Here is a 24178-nt window from a genome sequence, read left to right as displayed (position 1 = left end):
CAGATCCACATAATTATCATTGGCTTTGTATTTTTTATTTGAATCAGGTTTTGGGTCCATTACATATATGGGGTAAAATTATAATTATGTGGTGATTAATGTTTTTATGACTTCTTATATAATGTCTCTATGTGAAAAATCTTAGGCACTATCAAAGGGGAAATCATACTGTGAGGTGCAAAAAGGTATAGAGATTTTTTGTTTTTTTTGACATAGTAAAAAAATCTTTGACATGTACTTAACCATGTTAAAATTTTCATATTTTGTGTGATTATTTGCTTGATTTTTTCCTTATGGTTGTGCACTTATCCCTAATAAGTGGTATCAGAGCAAGCTTCAACAAATCATTTATGCATGAAGATCTGAGAAAAGAAGGCACAAGATGAGAGTAAAAAGGTATAGTTTTGAAATACAATTTAGATACAAAAGAAGAAAAAGTATCGCAATAATTATACCCTGATTTGGGTATAAAGTGTTAGAACTTCCTATGGGTTTGAGATTGAAACCCTATGGAGGAAACCACACAGGAAAAACAAGAACACGAATCTAATAAAATTATGGAGGATCGATTTGTACCTTTCACCTAGTATGCTGAAGATGATTGATGTTGGTCACTCCCACTTTCGCTCTATTGGCTTGGCTATGGATCTTCTACAACCCCTTAAACCTCCTTGGTTCTCTCACTTTAGTGGTAAAGTGGGGAAGAGTGAATAATAGTTGTAGGGACCCAAAACCTAGTATTTATAATACTGTCCTGCACTCAAAACCCTAAACCACAATGGGTTGAGCCAGCATATCCCTAAGCTTGAGAGTGGACCGAACCGGTTCATGCAATTTGACTCTCACCCATTTAATCAACCCGAATAATTAATTTAGCCCATAAATCCAACAATCTCCCACTTGGGCTACATTAATTATAAGGATGTCTTTTAAATTGGTGTGGCCATAGAATCTTATTACATTAACCACTCTTACTGTGATTCAGTTGAAAAACCACTCACATCGAATAACAGCAGAAGATACACCTCAATATACGGCATACAACTTTCTGTTATTACAAACATAAGTAAGTTTCTTAACACGAATCTATGTGGGATACCATCATAGAAACATTGACATATCCTCAAATTACACTGTTGTCATTCTATGTAGGTCCTTAACTGAGATATTAACCTTCACTGTGGCAAATCGCCTTTGACCTGTGGTTAATATCTAACTGTGGCCTTCCGCCTATAAACTGTGACAAATATTGCCTATGAACTGTGACAAATACTGTCTTAAAATGTGGCAAACATTACCTTTTGAATTGTGGCAAAATATTGCCTATAAATTGAGACAATTACTGCCTATAAAAACATTTTCAAATGAAATCATAAACCAAATATTTCAAGAAATAACTGTGCATAATGTAAATGCTAAAACTTAACCATAATTCATCAAACTGTGCCCCAAAACATATGGGCTAAGGTTCAAAACATAAACAAATACTAAACAAAACCAGAACTCCCACTAATCAAGCATTTCAAATAACTGTATGTAAAGAAATCCTAACTACTTGATGTGACCAAATTTTACTTGCTCTCAATTGCTGATGATTAGTCTACCTCACCCTTTATTAGTATCATTCTGCTTATCAACCCCAGAATTCTTCCTTTTCTCTAACCATTTCTTGAAAATAAAACAGTCCTTCTTCACATGTCCTTTCTTATGGCACAAAAAACACTCTACGTTGTTGGTATTCTCTTCATCCTGAGCCTTTTGAGATGTGTCAAGTTCTTGAGAGCTATTAGTCCTGTCATATGGCTTGACGCTTCCTCTGTTGGAAAAATTTTTGTTCCTTCTGCTTGGTCCACCAGAAGATCCCTTGTGAAAAGTTGCATGTGCACTCTCAAACCTAGTTTGTTTCAATTTTTCTTCCTCTTGAGTGCAAATGGAAATGAGCTCATTTAGGCTCCAATCGTCCTTCAGTGCAATGTAGGTAGATTGGATAACCTTATACTGACTAGGGAGGGTATTCAGTGCAATGTGTACAATATATTCTTCATCGATCTGTATTCCAAGATCCTTAAGTTTACCAGCATCAGTAGCTACACCCAAAATGTATTCTCTAACACTCCCACATCCATCATACCTTGTATTCATTAGCCTGGTCATCAATGTGGTTTTCTCAGCTTTCTTGTTGTGTTGAAATCTACCTTTAATAGCATCCAGGAATTCTTTTGCAGTGTCTTTGATCTCTATGTTCCCACGTATAATTTCAGGAACTGCCTTTTTTAAAACCAGTATGCACTTTCTGTTTGCTTCAGTCCATTTCTTAAACTTGGTCCTTTCAGCACTTCTGCTCGAGTCTGTGAGAGGCTCAGGTTTAGGCTCCCTAAGTGCCAAGTCTAAGTCCAGAAGACCTAAATGCAATTCTAATTCCTCCACCCACTTTTGATAGTTGTTACCAGTGAGTATTGGGATGGAAGATACATAACTTGAGGGAACTGTCATCTTACTTCAGCAGTAACAACAACACAATACATGCCAAATATCAAAATATAAACCATAATATAAAAGCATGTAATACCATCAATATATTTTAAATAAGAGTTACAACTAAAAATGTATCCCTATCCTTTGGGACAGGAATTAGCTGATGCTCTTATATTATTCTTTTAACTGTGAAAACAACACTAACTTTGGAATTCAATCACCTTTGGGCAAAAGAACTCCAAATTCAATGTCCCTTTCTAAAATGTGGATGATTATCCTCAAACCTTGATGATATAACCTTTGGGAAAGTATCACCTTTACTGTTGGAGAAGATACAATCGAACTGAATGTACCACTTTGGTGGGTTTCACTCAGTTCTATCATATCTTTCCCATTGGAGATGTATATCTTTATGTTCAAAACATACAAATAAATGTCACTAGGACAACAATAACCATACAAGAGTCACAACCGCAACTACATTCCTATCCTTTGGGCTAAGAATGCACTGGTCCTCTTGTAAATTTATATTTACTGTGAAAAGAACAATAACTTTTGAAATCCCCTCACCTTTGGGCTTAGGAACCTCTAGGTTACTGTCATTTTCTTAACTTTGGTGACATCACCTTTGGGCAAATGTCACCTACATTGTTTCCCTGTGGAAAATCATGAAATAATAAGATGTACCACTTTGGTGGATTCCACCTCATCATTTCATGGTTTCCTAAAGCAAAATTACTTTGCAACTAAGAATGAGCGGAAGCTTACACCCTTTTCCATATTAACATATCTCAATTTAAAAAAAAAAACTTCTCAATTTCATGGTAACCAATAACATATATATTTTTCAAAGCATTGATTTATGCCATTTTGTTTCAATGATTGAAACTAAATACAACATAAAATTTCAAATAAACATGTCATATTAAAAAATTAGATCATTAAATGTGGCTCGAAACAAGAAATCCAACGCAAAAAACAGATTTCAATTTGGCCTTAAAACGAACCTTTAAATGAAATTTAAAGTAGTTTAAATAAAAACGCCCTTTTTGTTTCAATGATTGAAACTAAATACAACATAAAATTTCAAATAAATATGTCATATTAAAAATTAGATCATTAAATGTGGCCCGAAACAAGAAATCCAACGCAAAAAACAGATTTCAATTTGGCCTTAAAACGAACCTTTAAATGAAATTTAAAGTAGTTTAAATAAAAACCCAAAATGAACAAAAACCAAACAAGTCTTTTTTTTTTTAAATCAATCAAGACCAACCGGTTCGGCCATATGAATTCCGGGTCAAATTCGGGTCAATTGGTCAACGACCCGGTCAACCTTTGACCGAGTCAAATAGTACATATGAGTTGACCCACTGTGTCACCGGTTCGAATCGGTAGGGTTTTCGAGTTGAACCGGCGATGCCTCGCCGCCGTTTTTTTTTTTTGAATTTTTTTTCTCTCTCCTCCGGCAGCCGGTTTCCGGTGGCGCGTGCCGGCGCGTACGGATGTTTCCGGTGACTTGCGGCATACCGCCGCGACCGTATTCTCGTGATCTACAACTTTCGTGAAGAAAGTTTTTCCATACAGGATTTTTAAGTGATGGTAAAATTACGATTTTTATGATTTTCATGATTTTTAATCAAATCAGGTTTTAAGTAATAATCAAAATCTTCATGTACAAGAAAAATTCAATCGATTCTTGTCCCATGTGGTCTGCTCTGATACCAATTGTTAGAACTCCCTATGGGTTTGAGATTGAAACCCTATGGAGGAAACCACACAGGAAAAACAAGAACACGAATCTAATAAAATTATGGAGGATCGATTTGTACCTTTCACCTAGTATGCTAAAGATGATTGATGTTGGTTACTCCCACTTTCGCTCTATTGGCTTGGCTATGGATCTTCTACAACCCCTTAAACCTCCTTGGTTCTCTCACTTTAGTGGTAAAGTGGGGAAGAGTGAATAAATGGTTGTAGGGACCCAAAACCTAGTATTTATAATACTGTCCTGCACTCAAAACCCTAAACCACAATGGGTTGAGCCAGCATATCCCTAAGCTTGAGAGTGGACCGAACCGATTCATGCAATTTGACTCTCACCCATTTAATTAACCCGAATAATTAATTTAGCCCATAAATCCAACAAAGAACCATGAAAGTGAAAAAAGAAGATAACTGATAAGGATGGCAATATTTAATTTCATTGATTTGACACCTTAGTTACAATAACAAAATCCTTGGCAGATCTGACTCTATCATATATCTTGCCAGATTCATAGCTACAAAAGATAAGAACATCTAACTGGTAAAAGGCACTTGACAAGAAGCATCATCACAGGAACAAACCTTACCACAAGCTGCAAATTTCATGGCATCTCATGTACCTCACCTATCAATGAGCCAGATCCTAAACTCTGAACCCCAGTAGGAAGGAAAGGAGGGAATGTTGGAATGGTTGAAATTGTAGGTAAGGGGAAGACTGTAGGTGTTATAGTTGTGGGAGACCAAAATGTGTTTTGGTTTGGACTTGGGCTTGGGTCATTGATTGAGCTTAGAGTTGGGTTTGAGTTCTTGTTAGGGGGTAGGAAGGGTACTTGGAGAGATGGGGGTATGGGGAGTAGAGGCTTGGCTTGGGAGGGGATGGATTCAAGTGGGGAAGGAAATGTGGGAGGAAGGGGAACCATAAAGCCATTACCATCTTCATCAGGCACTGTACTCTGGTCATTATCTAGCAGATGGCAGGACGCCACAAATAATATGTTGCAAGAGAAAATGAAGAATTGTATGGTAGGGAAGACTATTTTGGATGCCATAGCATCAGAGAGAGAGAGAGAGAGAGAGAGAGAGACAAAGAGAGACAGAGAGAGACAGAGAGAGACAGAGCAAAGAGTTCATTTATATGGGATGGAATGAGATTATAATTATCAATATGGGCATTTGTTAGTTAATGCTTCTGACTTTCACAGTGGTCTGCTCTCTACCTAATAAAAACCTACTGTCTCAAAAGGCTCTTCTCAACTGCATTAAGAATTTGGTAGGTTTCTTTCAGAGATTAACATATGTACAGCCCAAGCCAATAGAATGAGCAAAAATCAAGAAACATTTCTGCAACAGAAATAGAATTAGTACCCAAATAAATAAAAACCTCCATTAACCACAATATTGGACGTTATTAAGAGCTTCTTCATAGTTGTCTCTCTCAAATCTCATTAGCCTAATATATATCATATTTACATTACAAGAAAAAACTTCAGAAGTTGCCATGGGCTTTTTGAGTAGAAGAAATTTTTTAGAAAATTATTTCCTGTTCTCACCGACCTTGAGGATTAACCAGATCAGAGAAATCATCACACCCAACTGCACCAACCAATGAGGAGCATGTGGAATATTCTTCTTCCCCACCTGTATCATCATTGGACTCAATTGTACTAACAGATGATGAGGAGCTGGTGGATTCTTCCCCATCACTTGCTAACCAAGCTTCATGCAACTGCAAGGCATACTCCAAATCCTGCAACACTTCCCCCATTGTGGGTCGGTTCTTACTCTCCTCAGCAATGCATTTCTTTGTGATCTTCCCAAATTTCTTCAATGATTTTGGAGAGTAATTCCCTTCAAGCCGTCGGTCCACAACGGTTTCAAGTGATCTCAGGAGCGGTACTGATTCTATAAGGTTGAACCGATGTTCTCGAAAGAATCCACCGCAAGCAACCTCAATAAGTACTACACCAAAAGAGTAAACATCGCACTTTTTATTGAATTGCCCATGCATCGCGTATTCTGGAGCGATAAATCCATAAGTTCCTCTTACATAATAAGTATCATGAGTATCATCAAATGCAGAACCTGTTCTTGACAACCCAAAATCAGCAATCTTTGCTACGAAGTTCTCATCCAATAGTATGTTGGTTGTCTTAACATCCAAGTGGATTATACCAATCTCTGACCATGTGTGGAGGTAGTGGAGTCCTCGTGCAGCACCTATGCAAATCTCTAATCTCTGCTTCCATGTCAATGGTGGGAGGTCACTGTCCAAGAGATGCTTCCTGAGCGCCCCATTTGCCATATACTCATAAGCCAAAATCATCTCATCCTTTTCCTTGCAGAACCCAATCATGGAAACCACATTTATATGCCTGAGCTTTGAGAGCATCTCAATCTCTCTCTCAAATTCTTCCCTGCCTTGAGAAGATATTGTATTGTGACGCTTGAATGCTGCTGGAGTGCCATCATTTAGTACACCTTTGTAAACTGTGCCAAAGCCACCACATCCGATCATCAATGATTTATCAAAATTCTTTGTTGCAGCTCGCATCTCTTGCATTCTGAACGGCTCACCAAATCTACCAAATCTTTCAGTAGCTGTGGAGCCATTTGGATTCAGATTTCCTCCAGTGAAGTTTGCAGCTTGATTCTTTGTTGTTGTGAACCGCTTACCAACTCTAATAGTAGCTGTGAAGCCATTTAGATCCAGACATCCTCCAAGGACTTTCGATACTCTAGTAACAGTGGTGCTGATTTCAATGGTTCCATGAACTGATGGGCGCCAACCAAGGGGATTGTATTTCATAGGACAAGTGTTCTTTCTTTGTGTGCGTAAAGATGCAATACTGGAGACAGAAGTTTTACCTGCTTTTAATTTTCGCAATGTACTTTTCCATTCTTCTTTGCTACTTATGTCCGATAGATAAGACCCCAACACCTTCAAAGTTGAAGGTAACCCTCCCAAATAACACACCACATCATGTGAAAGTTGCATGTAATCTTGAGGAGGTTCATCCATTGAAAAGGCATGCAAACTAAATAGTTGGAGAGATTTCTCATGGTCCATCTCTTGAGGACAATAGATTTTATCTTTATCAATTTTAGCCATATTCAAGATATGTTTATCTCTGGTTGTTATTATGACCCGACTTCCTTGACCAAACCAATGAAGTTCACCAGCCAAAGCATCTATCTGTTCTTTACTATCCACATCATCAAGAACAAGAAGAACATTTTCTTCGCAGAGTCTTTGTTCTATTAATTTCGTTCCTCTATGATAATGACCTATGTCAAAGTCTGTTTTGAAGATATCTTTAAGAAGTCGCTTCTGCAAATATGCAAGACCCATGCATTGCTTTGCTTGTTCTTTTATATCTGAAAGAAAACTATGTCTATTGAAGGTCGAAAGGATGCGATTATAAACAACTTTTGCAATGGTTGTCTTCCCAATGCCACTAACACCACAGATTCCCACGAACTGAACATCATTGGAATTATTATTTAATAAAGATAATAGATCTTCGATACGAGAATCTATTCCAATAGGGTATTTACACTCAGCCAAGTGCGTGCAACTGATCAGTTCATCCAAAGCCCTTTTGACAATTAATTCAACTATCTTTGCTTGATCCCTACAATAATTTTATATCAAAAGGAAAATTACAACAATAACTACTGAGATAAACTTCTCTAGGAAAATAAAAAAGAACATATAAATTTTAAGTTTCTGATGGAATGGAAAACATTCAGAAATAAACACTAATGAGATTTAGTATGAGAAAATATTGTAAATATGCATCGATCCTTATAGATGAAACAGGTTATGACGGGTTTTGATTTAGGTCATATATGTCTACAATTATAACTTAAATGCAAATAACATTTTAGCAGAAAAAGGGCACCATGACAACCTAAGTTACTAGTTTATTAGATGTACAACAATAACAAAGCCTTTTCCCAACTAAAAGGGGTCGGTTACATGGATCCCATCGTATTCAAATGTCGACAAGCACATTGCTTAAGTGGGACGCTCTGGCACAAGAACGATAAAACAACAACAATAACAATTCAATCTTTTTCCAACCAAATAGGGTCAATTACATGGATCTCATTGCATTTGAATGCAACACTCTAGCAAAAGAACGATATAAAGCATGATACAAAGAAAAGAAAAAAGGTAATAGACAAAGAGAAGGACCCATGCAAATACGATTGGGTGGCTAAAATAAGATGTCGGTTAAAAAATAATTTCCTAGTGAAATTGATGAGCTATGCGCGCAAAAAGCCCATAAGTTTATGTTTTCACCGACCCTTAATTAAGAGAGAGAGAGAGAGAGAGAAGGTTCTGGTTTAATCATAAAACAAATGAGTGCTCATCCCACATTAACACAGGATGAATCTTTAAAATAGAACTAATTAAGCTAAACCACTAATATTTTCAGTCTTTAAATTTGAATTCACGTTTGGATCAAGAGAGAAGAGACAATCGAACCTGCTGTAGAAGTGACCGCCGGTGACAGCAACTGCCCCGGACACGTCACCGTCAACGATAGGTCGCACGCAAATTTCACGAAGGAGACCTAGGTCTCCTTCTTTCTCATTTCAATTTCAGCTCTGAAGGGGGAAAGAGGATCGGGGGATCCGTAAACGCAAGAGTGGGGTTCAGGTCAAAACCGGAATCGGCTCATGGTTTTGCAAAACCGTTCTCTCCTCATCCTCACCGTCTATGTGGCCTCCGACAAGTGTGCAGTGCGGCCGATTAAAAATTAAGAAGGAAAATTTATAGCGCCACTGCCTATAGAATGCCACTATCAGAGAGACCATCCTACATAACTTCACGAAGAACTGAATGAGTTTCTTTTTACACTTTCGTCGACAATCTTCATCACTCATAACCTCTTTCTTTGTTTCTCAAAATGATTCTTACCTGAGTCATAGATTTTGGTTTTATTGGGTTGCTTTAGTTTGTAAGCAATCTCTTCCTTCTTCTCTTTCTTCCCCCTGTTTTCTGTCTCAATCAATGAGATGAAGAACCCAATTTCCCCAAATTTGATTATGAAGAGTAGTAGAAAGAAAGATCTCAGAGGGGGAATCCTGGGTTTTGAGTTCACAAAGCAAAAAAAAAAATAAGAAAGAGAAGGAATTGCAGAAGAAAACCAAAATTAGTGGAGACCGGAGAGAGAAGAGACAGAAATTGGAACCTGACAAATGCTCCCATTTGGGTTTGGAAGATGATTGGATTGGAATGGATCGATTCTGCCTTATTACTCATTTTTGTGGTCTATGTTATTGAATGAAGGTCTTTTTCGATTTGGGGTCAGGGGGTTAAGGTATATTAGACACTCCACTGTTTTAGAAGGGTATTTTGGTATATAGAAACAAAAAAAAAAAAAAAATATATATATATATATATACATCAACTGGTATCAGCATTTAATGTGTATTTCGTTACAGAGACAAACGGTAAAGGGTGCGAGCGTAATTTGGTATTATGTAAGGATTGTCTCTCTAATAGTGGCATTTTCTAAAGGGTGACACTGTAAATTCCCCAATTAAAAATTGTAGAGGATCTACATCCGATAGGGCTAGGGATGGGTATATGGATGTGTATGGGTAGATGGTGTGCGGGTTGAGAGTTGGTGCTGCTAGGTTGGTATGTAGATGGGGTATGGGTAAGAGTTCTAAGGGTGTCAATAAGTTTGGTTTCGATTCGGTTCTAAATGACGATATGGTAGATCATAATCGAACCAAGAATCAATTCGATTCCATATTTAGATACTCAAACCGATTCAATTTGGTTCAGTTCGATTCGATTTCAATTCTAATTCGGTTCTGATATTCAGTTTTAATTCGATTCCGTACCTCGGTTTTAATTCTGTTATGAAAAACGGTTCCACTTTTGAACCATGACTGTGATGAACCAAAGGCCATAATGGACTTAAGTTATCGATTCGGTTATCTAATTTTTGTCTTACACATTTCATCAATCATAAAGTCTCTTCAGATAATCATTCAAAATCACCTATTAAAAATAATAAAACCTATCAAAATCTGACCATAGCATAGTCAAAACAAGTATTAGTTTACGACTTACAGAATAAAATTGTAAATGTCATTCTCAAGTAAGATTTAAGCTAGAATAAAAAAAAAGCATAATAACATGTCCAATGCGCCCAGCCTCAAAAGGGAATATCAAAAATCCCTCCTATGTCTTAGCGATAGTAGGGTTTTATTATGGTTTAAACTTTTAAGAGTAATTTGGTTCTGTTTCGGTTCCAAACCAACGGTTTTAACATCCTAAACCAAAACCGAACTGAACCAAATAGTAATACTTATACTCAGACCAAATATGAACCAAATTTATTTGGTTTGGTTCGGTCCAATTAATTGAGCTCGGTTTCGGCTTGAAATTGACACACTTAGGTAAGACCACCTCTAGCTGTTGCCACTATGTCAGGCTGCTGGGCTGGAGAGGTGCGAGATACTCTCTAGCTGAGAGGTAAAAGAATACTGGTGATGAGGTATGGGTGGGAGCTGCTGGTTTGGGAGGTTGGGTAGAAAGAGCAAGCTTCAGGCGATTGGGTAGAGAGAGCAGAGAGAGAACCGAGGGGAGGGGGGGAGAATCGGGCGAGCAGGAAGAGAATCAAGGAAAGGAGAGAGTGTACCAAAAGAATCAGGGAGGGAGGAGGGAGGAGGGAGGAGGGAGGAGGGAGGAGGGAGTATACAAAGAATCGGGGGATGAGAGAGCTCAGGGTCGGTGGGAGAGGAGATAGGGGAGTCAAGAGTGGGAATGAGCTAATGAAAAGAAGTAAATACATAATCCATTAAATTTAAGAAATACAAAAATGAGACTAATATACCTTCAGAAGAAGTTTGTGGGATTGAGACTTACTTGTTTTTGTCAATAACTTCTCCTTTCAAATTCCCTATCACTCTCAAAGCTTCTCTCCAACTCTCAACAATATGGGGCTCGAAATTCTTCTCATGTTCTCGAAATGCTTCTCCAAAACTTCCAATCTGATTTCGAACATGCCATGGCTCAACGTCAAAGAATATGGGCAAGACCATTTGATGGTTAGATATGTGGCATTGATGTATGTGAGCAAGTTCAAGCAGGCACCATTTGCTATTCGCGTAACCTTTAGAGAAGACGGGGATCAAGATTTTTGATTTCGCGATCGCCCTAAGGCAAGCTGGGCCAATGGCTTCTCCAGTCCACAATTTTTCACTATCAATGAAGACATTGATTCCTCTATCTTTTAAAACTAAGTTAAGGAAGGCAATGAAGTTATTACGAGTATCTTCTCCCCTGAAGTTGAGGAACACATCATAGCTATTAAAACCAGTTGTGAAGGTGTAGGTGGAGGTGGAGCAAACCCCATCTAGTGCTGCCATAGCTTGCAGTAGTTGCAGAGAAGATATATGTACGATGCTAAGCCTCAAAGTGCTCTTTTCCTTCAATAATGAACTCCCTTGATTCAATAAATTGGTTTTGAATAGGAAGTTTTGAGTTGATTCAACCAACCTTCCACGAAATTGTAGTATACCTTCTTTCCTGGATCATATTTGGAGACTTCAATGATAGCAGCCCACGGTTTCCCATTGGAGCTAGTGTTGACTTGACTCGTGTGTAAACCTCATTAAATATATCTGTCTTACGTGAATTTGTTTTACTTTTCTTCATTTTTGTTCCAATAATTTTGATTGTAGCGAGGTAGCACGAAAGTTCCTGAGTCTGAATTTTTACACGTGGAGATGATAGTTTCCACCGACGGCGGTGGAAATAATTAAGGACCATGGAAGCGCGTGGCTCCACTATGGAAGAGAGAGGCTTGACCTTTGAAGTCAGTTGGAGTATGCTTTTGGAAATTGTGGTTTCATTTAGCTTTCAATGTGGGGTTTGTGGCTGTCTTTATCATGGATAGGAGTTGCTTAGTTTGAAACTTCGTATGGGCATCCAATGCTGGTGGAACCATGGATTTAGTTATTAGTTATTAGAATTATTATCGGTCTGAACTCTTGTTTGTGTGGAATAAGTTCAGTGGATGTGAAAGAATATCTGGGTAGATCACTGCTCTCAGATGATCAATATGGCCTTCTCCCATTTAATTCCTCCTACTGTATTTTTGCTGATATTCAGGGAAGGTTTTCTAGTATCCAAGTCAAAGTGGATGATAAGTCTAAAAGTATAGAGATTTTGATGCCTTGGTGATCAACCCCTAGTTGAGTTCATCAATTAGATTGATGAAGTGGCAACCTCGGATTGAATTCCTTTGTGGCGTAGCAAGGTGTCTGGCACACATATAACGGCCAGAAATACTCAAGCATGGAGCCTAAGACAGTCACACGCAACCCAAGGCATTTTTGGGCTTTGGATGCTCGCCAAATGCCCTATTGCACCACAGAGGATCCAAGTCCAGCAACCTCCTTTTCAAGCAAGGATTTAGTCATCGATATCAATATTGGTAGTGGTCTTGGTTGATACTTATATGATACGGATCGATATTGGTAAGGATCGGTGTGTATCGATCATTTTTGCCCTTGTTTTAATAAAAAACAAAAGAGAAAAAAAAAAAAAAAGAATAATTATTTCCTACTGTTTTACCACTAAAATGATAAGACAACCGATCTGGATTGATTGAGTATTGGTATTAATATCAATCAATACTAATACAATACAGTCGATACGATACTAATACTTGTAACCATGGGTATGCGTGGCCCTTCATACTGATGGATACAAGAGAGTGTAACAGAGCTGGATGTGAGAGGAGGGTTTTTCTGTTAATGGTTTGGCTCGAGTTAGAGGTGATTAGAAGAGGATTGCAACTTTATGCCAAGATGTTATATCAAAATTTGATCCTCACAATCCCATCAACTTTATTGATGTTAAGCCTGGTGGCATCTTCATCCGATTGAACCTTGGGGAAGATCTTTCTACCAAATGGCTCCCAAGTTTGTATGGAGGGAAATAAGAAGGCAGCAGAAATTTCTTATTCCTTTTTGTTTTATTCCTAAAAGTTATACAATAGAGTATTTAAAACAATAATTTAATTTTTATTTCAAATAACAAGATTTATTTTTATTAAAAAATATATAATGAGGGAAAAAAATACTCTTCCCATCCACACCCCTATGCCCAAATACAGCTAGACAAGCATGAAAATACCAGTGCACATGAGAGCAGCTGGGTCTTTTTACACCAGCTGTGTCTAGACATAGAGAATGCAGACGCATAGGGTTATTTCTCCCAAATATGCTATACTAAAAAAAAAAAAAAAAAAAAAAAAAAAAGAAAGAAAGAAAGAAAGAAAGAAAGAAAAAAAAAAAGATACACTTATAATCTTGTTATAACCATCCTTAGTTACAATAAGATTTTTCCTTTTTTTATACAATTGGTTCCTCCGAAGGGCTTTCATAATGTAAAGGGGAGGCCATCAATAATCCCCAAGTTGAGATATTGGCCTGGGCCTTCTTGAGCTGAGCCAAAACTGGATTCTCTGGTTCTTTTTTCAAGCCACTTGTTCCAGCCTCATTAGTCCTTGATTGTTCTACTACTAGGGCCTTGCCCTTATAGTCTTTTCATCTTCTAGTCTCCATTAAACTGACAGGTTTCTTCACAATAATCCCTATGGGATAGTGATCCATGTCATCACTGTCTGTTATGATAATTATCCCTACTATGGGATCATCCTCTTCTTCAAACTCTCCCTCCTTGCTTGGGGTGGGAAGTCGAGGCCCTCCACAAATATCAAGAGCCCTAGCTCGCACTTTCTGGGCCGCATTGGAAAGGCGTTTTGACTCCTGTATCTATCCCTAAATATGGCACCTGGTACCTAAGATGAGGCTCAAGTTTGGTGGAGTTGTAAGCACTTACTCACATGTCACATTTTAATCCACATGAAGTTCTCCAACTGGTAAAACAAAAAAATTAAAAAATCTAGATTGAGGGAATAGCAGCAGCTGTCCATGAACATACATGAGGATGTACCACCAGCCCTTCCTTCCCGAGCAGTGCTAACCAACAGTATAGTTACCAGAAAACATTTGTTGTTTCCTTTCTCAGTAGTGGTAGATCCTAAACATATGAAACACGGGAAAAAGTCGATATAATGCAGCTTCATAATCATGTCTTTACAAAAGGTAACCAGTTCAACTTTCAAGCATAGAGGTTCCATTGACCATTTGGTTTTAAGATTCTGCTCACCAATTTCAGATGTTTCAGCCATAACTTAAGAGATCCACTCCTTTCTATGTGTTGATGAATGCGTCAATCTTCAAAATAAAAAGGCATAGGTTGATCCCATCTTCCAATTCATGCCCCATCCATTGTAATATATAAATGATTTGTTTTTTTTACAATGTAGCATTCACAACTCCTAAAATCTATCTTTGAGCTATGGTTGTAGACAATAAAATTCCCAAGAGAAGTTTCTTACTAGAATCAAGTTTAAATCGACTTTTGTTCAACTGGGTTTGGGATAAGAACTTTTCAGTCATTCGAACTTCTTTCCCTTGAGGCTTCCCTTCGGAATTTTGCTGAGTACGCCAGTATCAATCTTACGGTACTGGTTCTGAAGCTGTCCAAACACATTATAAAGGAAGTTGTCCACTTGGTCTTCATACCTTTCATACAGGACCGGCAAAGTATGAGCAGCAACAAATCCTGAACCAGCCAAATCACATGGTTTTCCATTGATCAAGCCTTATGGATAAAGGGGGAAAAAAACATAGAACTCACTGATTGCCAAAATCAACTCAATTGGATGACTGGAAATTATTTCACATCTAATTTAACATTTATGAGTTAATTGCATCAATTTTGGGCTGGGAGATATCACTGAACCCATCCACAGTGGCTAGACATGCACTGCTAGATTCAGCACCAAAGTGACAGCAGCACCACTGGTTTTTATCATGCATACAAGTCTATCCAGTAGGAACTAGAAACTTGTCCTGGTAATAATAGAAGACAGTATAGGAAGGATCTCTCACCGACATAAGAAACAGTCAAAAAATTGCACCAGCTTCCTATAATAGCAGCAACAAACAGAACAAACACAACCTGTAAAGGAGGTCAAAAAGAATTATACTCCAGAAAGAATATTAGAAGGTAAAAATGGTCTCTACAAATAACGCAAAGGGTTGCAATTACTCATAAGATGGGAATACAATAAAACAGCATTTTGAACCTGAGCCAATTAATAAAAATTTGCAAGAATTATTGATTAGTACAAGAACTTCTTTTAAGTACATTTTTTAAAGGATATTATACTATTTACAGTTGCATTTGAAGAACAGAGACTGACCAGCTCAGTGTAACTGAGGGAAACTTCGTTACTGTGTGGTTCTCTTTGGTGGAATTAGCATAAAGACAATCAATTAAATGACACATCATTATAGAGGAATTAAAATCATGATCCATTCTATGGAATTATGGGAGAAATTAATTGAAGCTCACCTGAGAGAAGAAACTATTATTTTGGTTAACCAATTTTGTTTTAAGCCACAAAGATCAACTACTGAACATATTTATTTGCTTAGGAGACTAATGGAAATATTTAGAGCATATAAGAAAGATCTTCATATGGTCTTTACTGATTTAGAAAAAGCTTACGATACAGTTCCAAGAGAGTTAATTGGCAAGTTTTAGAAAAGAATAAGGAAAATGTTTTGAGTAAATATGTAGACATATATATATATATATATTTTTTTTTTTTATCACGATGTAGCAACTAGCATAACAACTGTGAGGGATTAGTGCAGTGAATTCCCAATAAAAATTGGATTACAACAAGGTTCAACTCTAAGTCTGTATTTATTTGCACTAATCATGGATAAATTCACTAGAGACACTCAAGACCAGATCCCTTGTTGTATACTTTTTGTAGATGATATTGTTTTAGTAGATGAAAAAAATGTTGGGATATATACAAAGTTGGATTATGAAGATCAACTTTGGAGTCAAAAGGTCTTAAGATAAGTAGAACTAAAACAGAGTATATGATGTCTAACTTCAGTAACAATAGGATTGAAAGTGAGGTGGTGAAAATTGATGATATGAAGTTACCACAAAGTGATAACTTTAGATACCTAGGTTCAATCATGAATAAGGGGAAATAGAGGATGATATTATACATAGAATTAGAATAAGGTGGGTGAAATAGAAGGATGCATACAGAGTGTTGTGTGATCGACTTATTCCTTTGAAACTCAAAGAGAAATTTTATAAAACTATTAAATGACCAGAAATGCTGTATGGGGCTGAATGTTGCACAGAAAAAAGAAAATTTGAATAAACTTAATGTGGTTGAAAATGAAGATGTTTGCAATGGATTAGTGGTAAAACTAAAAAAAGATAAAATAAAAAATGAACAAATTAGAGAAAACCTGGATGTTGCCCCTATTTATGACAAGTTGCGAGAAACCTGTCTAAGGTGGCATGGACATGTGCAGCAGAGGCCTTTGGATGCTCCAACACAGAGAAGTGATTCATTTCAAATGGAATGAGTTAAAAGAGCTAGAGGTAGGCCTAAAATGACCATAGGAGAAGTGGTGAGGAAAGACATGTATATCTTACGAATGGAATCTTGTATGACTTTGAATAGAGCTGATTGGAGAAATATGATCCATGTAGCTGACCTCATTTTAGTTGGGATAAGGCTGAGTTGAGTCTTCAAATGAAAAAAGTGGATCTAAAGGATGTTTCTCATGCCTTATTCATGAGAAACCACGAAAGCACAAGGGTGTAGAAAACTAAAATAGGACAAATTCGACAATATTCATTATACTCCACGAAACATCAGAAAATCAAACTCTTTTTCTTCTTTTATTCATTTCATTGGTCAAGAAATTGGTAAATGTTGTTCCATGGGAAACTGGCAGGAAAAATGCATAAGATTGATACTAATACTTTAGCACATTTACACATCATTTCTAATTTTCAACATAGGTTTAGTTCACTTTTCTTCTTTTTCTTTTTCTAATCATTATTCAAAGCTGCAAATGGAGTGGATGGCAGAGCATGTAAAGCAACTAAGCAGTGTCGAGTAAATATAAGCATACCATGGCGAATTGCTTCAAGTTGCCTCCACATGAAACATCCTGAAGAAATCTCAAGAAACGATTGACTTCAGCACCAATTGATGCACCAATATTGACAAAAATCTCCTCAGGCACAACAAAACGGGGCACTTTAGATGGGGAACTGTTGCAGCAGAAAGATTCAGAACAACAACAATATAAACCGGGGAAAGGAAAAGAGCAAATGACAAACTGTGTTTCAAATTACCTGTTCAATATACCGGAAGCATTAGACCATACAAATTGAACAATCATACCAATAACAAGCGCAAAGAGCACCAAAGAAAGAAAATGGTAATCAAGCCATTCAAAGAGCACCCAGACTGCTGTTGCACCAGTCAAGACACTCCCGGATATCTTCTTGTTCCTCCATAACAAAACATCAGCAGCTACATAGTCAAGGATAAAAGAAGAGGATCAGGGAGTGCAAAATGGATAATGAAACTAAAATGGGAAAACAGTAGAACGAACATCTTACACTTTCCACCCCCCAAAATGTTGTGAATACTTTTTTGCCGTCCAAAAAGTTTATTCATCTGAGAAGAGACTGAATTTGATTTATCCTCCTCAAAAAATGACACTGACTTCTGCTTTGGGACACTATCTGCAAATGTGTCCATTATGGTGTCCAAGAGTTTCTCAGCCGTAATCCCCTCAGGCATCTTCCCTTTTATCTTCAAGGAAGCAATGAAAGTCATTACAAGAATATGAAGCAAACAAATATTACACTCCTCATATAGAATGCATGTAGATACTATTAGATAAATGCAAAAGCACACAGAAATTTCCAACTGCATAAATACCATAAGACTGTCTGGTCTGATATTGTTGTATGCATCTTCCAAGCTCGACCAAGAAACAGAATCAATATTCCATGATGGTGTCACATCCATGTAATCTTTAGACCATTATTCTACTTGATATCATCCGCAAAAGTGTCTAAAGATAGAGCTGAACATAGGGACAGTGCCATTATGGAAGTTCAACACAATACCGTGAATCTATTGAAGGAGCAAATGGGACAAAAGGGTAGATCAATTCTAATGATGACGATGAAGAGACTATTAATATTAATATTCTATGATTGTATGAATTTGATGACTGACTAGGAGGGTAGGGTAAAGTCACTCAGTGGATGATAATTACTACAGATTTGACTACTAAGAATAGAGATAAATATACCTGATTGATGCTATATTGCTACTATCATAACTGGAACTGGAAGGAGTCAAAACAATGGGTATGGTGTTTTTGCATTCAATACCTGGTTGCAAGTAGTGTGTACACTGGTTCTGCCCAGTCAGTTTCAAGCCCACATAAAAGAGTTCACATCAGGCACATGACGAAAAAATTAACATTCCCTCATGATAATCAACCACTTGTTCAATTTATTTTCTTTCCTTAAAATGTACAGAATGTGTTCCCATCATAAATAAAATAAATACAGAAATAACATAACGATATGATGGGTTAAAACTCTCTTTGGTATGATTTCAAGAAATATTTCAGGGGGTGTTTGGTATGATATTTGTACCTTATTTCTGTGAAATTGAAATCAATTTCAATAGCCAAGGGGCTATTTCACCTATTTTGGAAGAAATCGATTCCAAGAAACCCTGCCTCACCCATGAAATAATAATACTATTATATTATAAGGGTAAGCATAGTTCAAGGTCTCGGCGAGATCTCGCTAAAGTTTCATTTTTCGGCTTTGGTGATTCGAGAGCATAGGTGATACTGGAAAACAACTTGCTCAAAATTTCTGTTTCTGGCCAAGATTTCGGTTCATTTCTCGGTGTTGACTCGACTCAACCAAGTCACATGATGCTTTAAACCCTATTTCGATGAGATTTCTCGCCTGTCTCGCCTTATTGTGAAGAAATATCTCACAAGACTTTGTATTTTGGTGCTTCTTCTTGCCAAATATCACCTCTAAAGTAGAGGTTATCAACTTCAATACTTGTAGATTGAAGATTGACACCTTTTGTTGTCTTTTAATTCCTTATATGCTTATTTAAGTTGTTTTACACTTGTACTTAAATTATGTGTCCTAAACGTACTAGATATTGTGTGGAATAGCCTAAGGTAGACCTACGCCATAGGCTACCAACCTAGTTTCCTAAGTCAAAGTACCATTTTGGGTTTAATTTTAAAAATATAATGTTTCCACTATGTTTAAAAGGCCTAAAATAGGCTAGATGACAAGTTCCAGGAGCTAACTTGGCCAAATTGCCACCAAAACTCATCCTCAAGTTTTTCCGGGTTGTCCTGTCCAAAATTACATGGTTTTGCCGAGAACTCTCCATAACTCAGTTTTTTCCTGGGCAAAATTGAGACCTCAAACCTTGATGGTAAGAGAATGCTACCCGCTAGCGCAGGTATATGCCAGCGCGAGTGGCCAATGAAAGGGCGCGCACGAGCATCTTCAGCGCAGGGGCAGCATAGTCTTTCAGCCTTTCCGTGTCTAGGCATATACTAGCACCAGCGGGTAGGGATGTTTTCTCCACAATATAAATAATAATAGGGTAGAGGTTGGACATGCAACGGCAGCACAGTCGTTCAACCTTGGTGAGTCTAGGTGTATACTTGCACGAGCGAGCAGGGTTCTTTTCTCCATATTACAAATGATAATAGGGTAGAGGTTGGGCACGACGCTAGCTTTCCTAGAGTTAGAGGCTCCAACAATGGGAATGCGGGACACACATGGGCATCGGTGTCTTTTCCATGGGGTGGGGGAGAGAGAGTGACACAAGTCTGGGTAGCCCAGCTGCGTGCCTAGACTTTTCCATGGTGATAATAATAATATAAAAAATTTTATATTCTTATCATCATCACTTTAATACTATTTTATTTTCTATTATAATTATTGTTATTATTATTATTATTATTATCATAAATAGATAGAATCTATTCTTAAAATTGAACCATAAAATGAGTTTTTTATTCTTGAAATATTTTCAATTGATGAAACCAAACAATTTCAATTTCTTGATAGAAAAACTATTTGGTCACTTATTTTAATAAATCAATCTGAAATTGAAATAGAAATCCAACCAAAGAGAGCCTAAGTTCAAGCCGCTATTTGTTACGAGCATGAGACACAAGGCAAGTTGGACAACATTAGCCGCCATGCCAAAGATATTGGCTAAAGAGGGAGCTACATTGCAATTATTATTATTATCATAAATAGATAGAATCTATTCTTAAAATTGAACCATAAAATGAGTTTCTTATTCTTGAAATATTTTCAATTGACGAAACCAAAAAAATTCAATTTCTTGACCGAAAAACCATTTTGTGACTTATTTTAAGAAATCAATCTGAAATTGAAATAGAAATCCAACCAAAGAGAGCCTAAGTTCAAGCTGCTATTTGTTACGAGCATGAGACACAAGGCAAGTTTGACAAAATTAGCCCCCATGCCAAAGATATTGGCTAAAGAGGGGTTACATTGCAACAAGCACTGCTCATTAATAAAAGTCCTGGATGAGAATCTACAAGGCACTTGAATGCCTTTTTTGTTGACAATCCTTTTTAAAGTTTTTCTTTTAAATGAAGAAATAAAGGTTCCTAGCAAAAAAATAAATAAAGGAATCTCGTAATTCCAAAATGAGAACTTTCAAGAGATGATGATCACAAAGCATGTAATACGTTAAGAATCCACTACAAAGCTTTGAATTTTCTCACAACATCTAAATAATAAAACTTATCACACCAAGGAAGCAATAAAACCAATCAATATGTTGCTGTGAAAACATAATAAAAGTTCATAGCCTCTTAGATTGACTGAATAATAGTAGTAAAAAAAAAAAAAGTGGCTATGAGTTGTAGGTTACAATCAACCACTGTCCATGGATATGAAGGACCAAGAATATTTTATCACCAACAAACCCAGCCATGAAGTTAACTCCACCCACAGGAATTTCCCATAAAAACATGTAACCGTCAACCATTTTCCATGAACTTGAAGAAGCAAGATCAGTAAGGGGAAGTACATATGCAACTCTAATCCAAGAATTTCTATGTTGTGCTTTTCATGATTTTAGGGAAAAATACAGAGCATAATCAAAGAACAGATATTCACTGCAGGAAAATAAATACTTACTCAGTTCATCAAATGGTACAAACTCAACAACAGCTGCCATGAATTATGCTTAACATGTCCACAAGAGGATAGCATGGACTGTTGTGCTACAACACATCTAGCAATCTCTAATGGAAAAACCAATGTTCTGTTTGGTGCAGCTTAAAGTAAGTTATTTTACATCCTTCCTCTTTACCATTTTTTTATTTCTGAAAATCTGAATGTTCCTCATATGTTCTGTAACTTGAGAAAGTTAATTTAACTATTAAAAACAAGACAAAAACCAACTTCCTTTTAGAAGATAGAGCTCTCAGAAATGAGACTATTTTTACTGGACAAACCCCGTGGTCCTGTAAGAAACCATCCAAATCTTTTATTAAGACAATTGAAGATATTGAAATGAAATGAAGGTTACCATGGACCATCATCCATGAACTAAAAAGTGGATAATGATACATATAAAAACCATAACTATATTTTATCTCTAACAGACCCTATCAAGAAAGCTCCACATCCACGAATCTTGCATCAGACCCTGTGATTGTGAACTGTTTAGGGAGACAAATTCCTTGATGAAAGAATGTTTAAGATTTCTCTGTCAATGGTTCATAATATCTGGGATTCTTTTTTATTTTATTTTTGCACAAGGCCGGTCCCCTGCTCGTGTGGCAAAATAAAGCTTTAAAAATCCAGTAGGAAAAAGAATCATTTTGAAAAGTGGTTGAAAACCAATGGATGGATGAAAATTCCAATACATGGAAGGGTTTATGATACAATTTGGATTTGAAATTTGGCACATGGACAATCCAGGCCATGCCTTATCTATCCAACAGTCAGAGTTATCACATCACCCTTCCACATGGCATAATTGGATGGAGTACATAGGAAGGCCTTCTATGTGGGTTGTGTAAAGATTTTTTATTTATTTATTATTTACATGAAAATTGTGTATTCTTATAAAGGATGACCATCTAAGTAAAGCAAGCATAAAAATCTGCAATAAGCATGTCATCAGTCAGTCAATATGGATATGAGGCTGCATAAAGATACTCACCGTAAGCATTCATAGGGAAGAGTAAACAACAACAAAGCTTTATCCCAACTTAATGGGGTTGGCTACATGGGTCCAAGCAAGGACAGAGAAAGGACAAGCAAAAGTAAGAAAGAAAAAAAAAATAAATAAATAAATCATGGTATAAGGAAAAAAATGTTAATATTGAAGAAAAACCCACTTATAGCACTGACTGCAAATTAAGAATTCAGCAGTATAAGAGATACAAGCGCCACAATTTAATCTTTTTGAAACATAATTTGGCCCTTTTTTTATGGGTAAGTAAACATAATTTGCCATACGCAAAAGAAGGGTGTGAAAGAACAATACGGCACAGAACACCAGCCAAGAAACTGTAAATGCGAGAAAAGATGAAAAAGCTACTAATAACATTTTCTTGAGAAACGAAAACTGCCTAGCACAGTTGGTGAAGCTGTGGTGCAATAAGCCCATGCTCAGAAGGAGTTCTTGAGTTCGAGCCTCCTGGCCGTTACCTCTTCCCCCCCCCCCCCTTTCCATAGAGTAGGTACCTCAAAAAAAAACATATATGGGTTTAGAGGACACCCTTGTTGGATAAGAAGGGTCTATGCGCCCAAAACTACTACATTGAGTTTGATGGAGGAAGAGCAGGAGGGAATGAGAATAATCTTATAGAAATCAATGTACTAGTAAGTAAATTGAGCAAAAGAATTGAGAACATTAAAGACCCGAAATAATAGAACCCCCATAGCTTATGAAACCTTAACACTTCAATCCAATATCAATTCACTAGGAAAGGACAGCAAACAATACAAAAAGAACTGAGTGGGTTGGACAGTGGAGTCCTAATGCCATATGCTTAAGTAATAACATGGTAGGACGACCAAAACCCCAGACCCTTTTCTCCAACCGCCCCCAAAACTCAAAACAATAATAAGTTCCTCATCAGTTGATAAAACAGTAAATTCACACATAGTTACATACACAGCATTGGCCAAAAATATAAAACAAAGAAAAAAAATAATAATAATGGAAAGTATGATCAAATTCTCCCAATGAATTTAAATACTTCAATTACCCCATTCAGCAACCCTGTTAACAGGAAAATATGGAAGCACTGAAGAACATCGACAGTTAAAACTACATCCATCACAAACTTAATCCAACTAAAGAGAAAAAAAAATATGATAGCCCAGATAGAACACAACAACTAAAAACATCTATAATACAAAAAATCTTAAATTGAAGAACTAAGAAGGATAAGCACAATCATTCAAAGAATAAGAACCATAATCATTCTGCAATCTTTCTTCCTCTAACAAAGTTTTTTGAACTAAATAAACTAAAAAATTTTTAAAGAAGAGATTGGAAATGCTAACCACTTGAAGAAATTAGGGTTCTGATCAGAGATTCAAGAGCAGAGAAGAGAGAGAGAGAGAGAGAGAGAGAGAGAGAGGCGGTTGCTTCGAATTTATGGTCACACACTTGCAGCATGGAACTTTCTCATTGGGAAGGAAAGACAATAGGCACTAGACAAAAATGGCGTGCGTGGACGGAATAATCGATAAAGTGGAATATAACCAAAAGTACCCTCAGTTTTCCTAAAATTACAGAAAACCCAATAAAGTTTTTCTTTGTGTAGGTGATGAAGCCATGAAGGAGCAACTGATCGTACTACATCCACAGAAGAAACAATGGATTGGAATCTTTCATCTTGTGAATGATTGAATTGACAAAGG

General features: G+C 36.9%; 2 protein-coding genes across 5 annotated transcripts; both read right to left on the bottom strand.

The window, feature by feature from the left end:
• Positions 1 to 4654: 4654 nt before the first annotated feature.
• LOC122069569 lies at positions 4655 to 11691 on the bottom strand. The gene is made up of 2 exons (XM_042633618.1): positions 11135 to 11691; positions 4655 to 7874 (listed from the first exon to the last, which is right to left on the bottom strand). The coding sequence occupies exons 1-2, from the start codon at positions 11635 to 11637 to the stop codon at positions 5789 to 5791; spliced, it is 2589 nt and encodes an 862-aa protein (XP_042489552.1). The 5' UTR covers positions 11638 to 11691; the 3' UTR covers positions 4655 to 5788.
• Positions 11692 to 14518: 2827 nt separating this feature from the next.
• LOC122069570 (reticulon-like protein B8) lies at positions 14519 to 23974 on the bottom strand. 4 transcript variants are annotated; one of them, XM_042633621.1, is made up of 7 exons: positions 23819 to 23927; positions 18129 to 18276; positions 17804 to 17999; positions 17534 to 17714; positions 17308 to 17449; positions 15238 to 15307; positions 14519 to 14908 (listed from the first exon to the last, which is right to left on the bottom strand). In XM_042633621.1, the coding sequence occupies exons 2-7, from the start codon at positions 18216 to 18218 to the stop codon at positions 14739 to 14741; spliced, it is 849 nt and encodes a 282-aa protein (XP_042489555.1). In that variant the 5' UTR covers positions 18219 to 18276; positions 23819 to 23927; the 3' UTR covers positions 14519 to 14738. The 4 variants fall into 4 exon arrangements, with proteins under 4 accessions (XP_042489555.1, XP_042489556.1, XP_042489553.1 ...); XM_042633622.1 differs by lacking the exon at positions 18129 to 18276 and having other exon boundaries at positions 23819 to 23974; XM_042633619.1 differs by lacking the exon at positions 18129 to 18276 and having other exon boundaries at positions 17804 to 17992; positions 23819 to 23960.
• Between the last annotated feature and the right edge of the window lie 204 nt (positions 23975 to 24178).

This window comes from Macadamia integrifolia, unplaced genomic scaffold, assembly GCF_013358625.1.
Source record: "Macadamia integrifolia cultivar HAES 741 unplaced genomic scaffold, SCU_Mint_v3 scaffold652, whole genome shotgun sequence".
Taxonomy (NCBI): Eukaryota; Viridiplantae; Streptophyta; class Magnoliopsida; order Proteales; family Proteaceae; genus Macadamia; species Macadamia integrifolia.
Note: the sequence above shows the minus strand (reverse complement) of the source record. Positions and strands in the feature narration are given on the sequence as shown.

Excerpts from the sequence above, each read along its gene's own strand:
- LOC122069569 (XM_042633618.1), bottom strand. The coding sequence starts at position 11,637 with ATGGCAGCACTAGATGGGGTTTGCTCCACCTCCACCTACACCTTCACA. Across the intron at positions 7,875-11,134 it reads GAAGTTATTGACAAAAACAA|GGATCAAGCAAAGATAGTTG; the intron begins GTAAGTCTCAAT and ends AAATTATTGTAG.
- LOC122069570 (XM_042633619.1), bottom strand. The coding sequence starts at position 23,933 with ATGCTGCAAGTGTGTGACCATAAATTCGAAGCAACCGCCTCTCTCTCT. Across the intron at positions 17,993-23,818 it reads AACCCTAATTTCTTCAAGTG|GGAAGATGCCTGAGGGGATT; the intron begins GTTAGCATTTCC and ends TGAAGATAAAAG. Across the intron at positions 15,308-17,307 it reads ACTTGAAGCAATTCGCCATG|GTTGTGTTTGTTCTGTTTGT; the intron begins GTATGCTTATAT and ends CCTCCTTTACAG.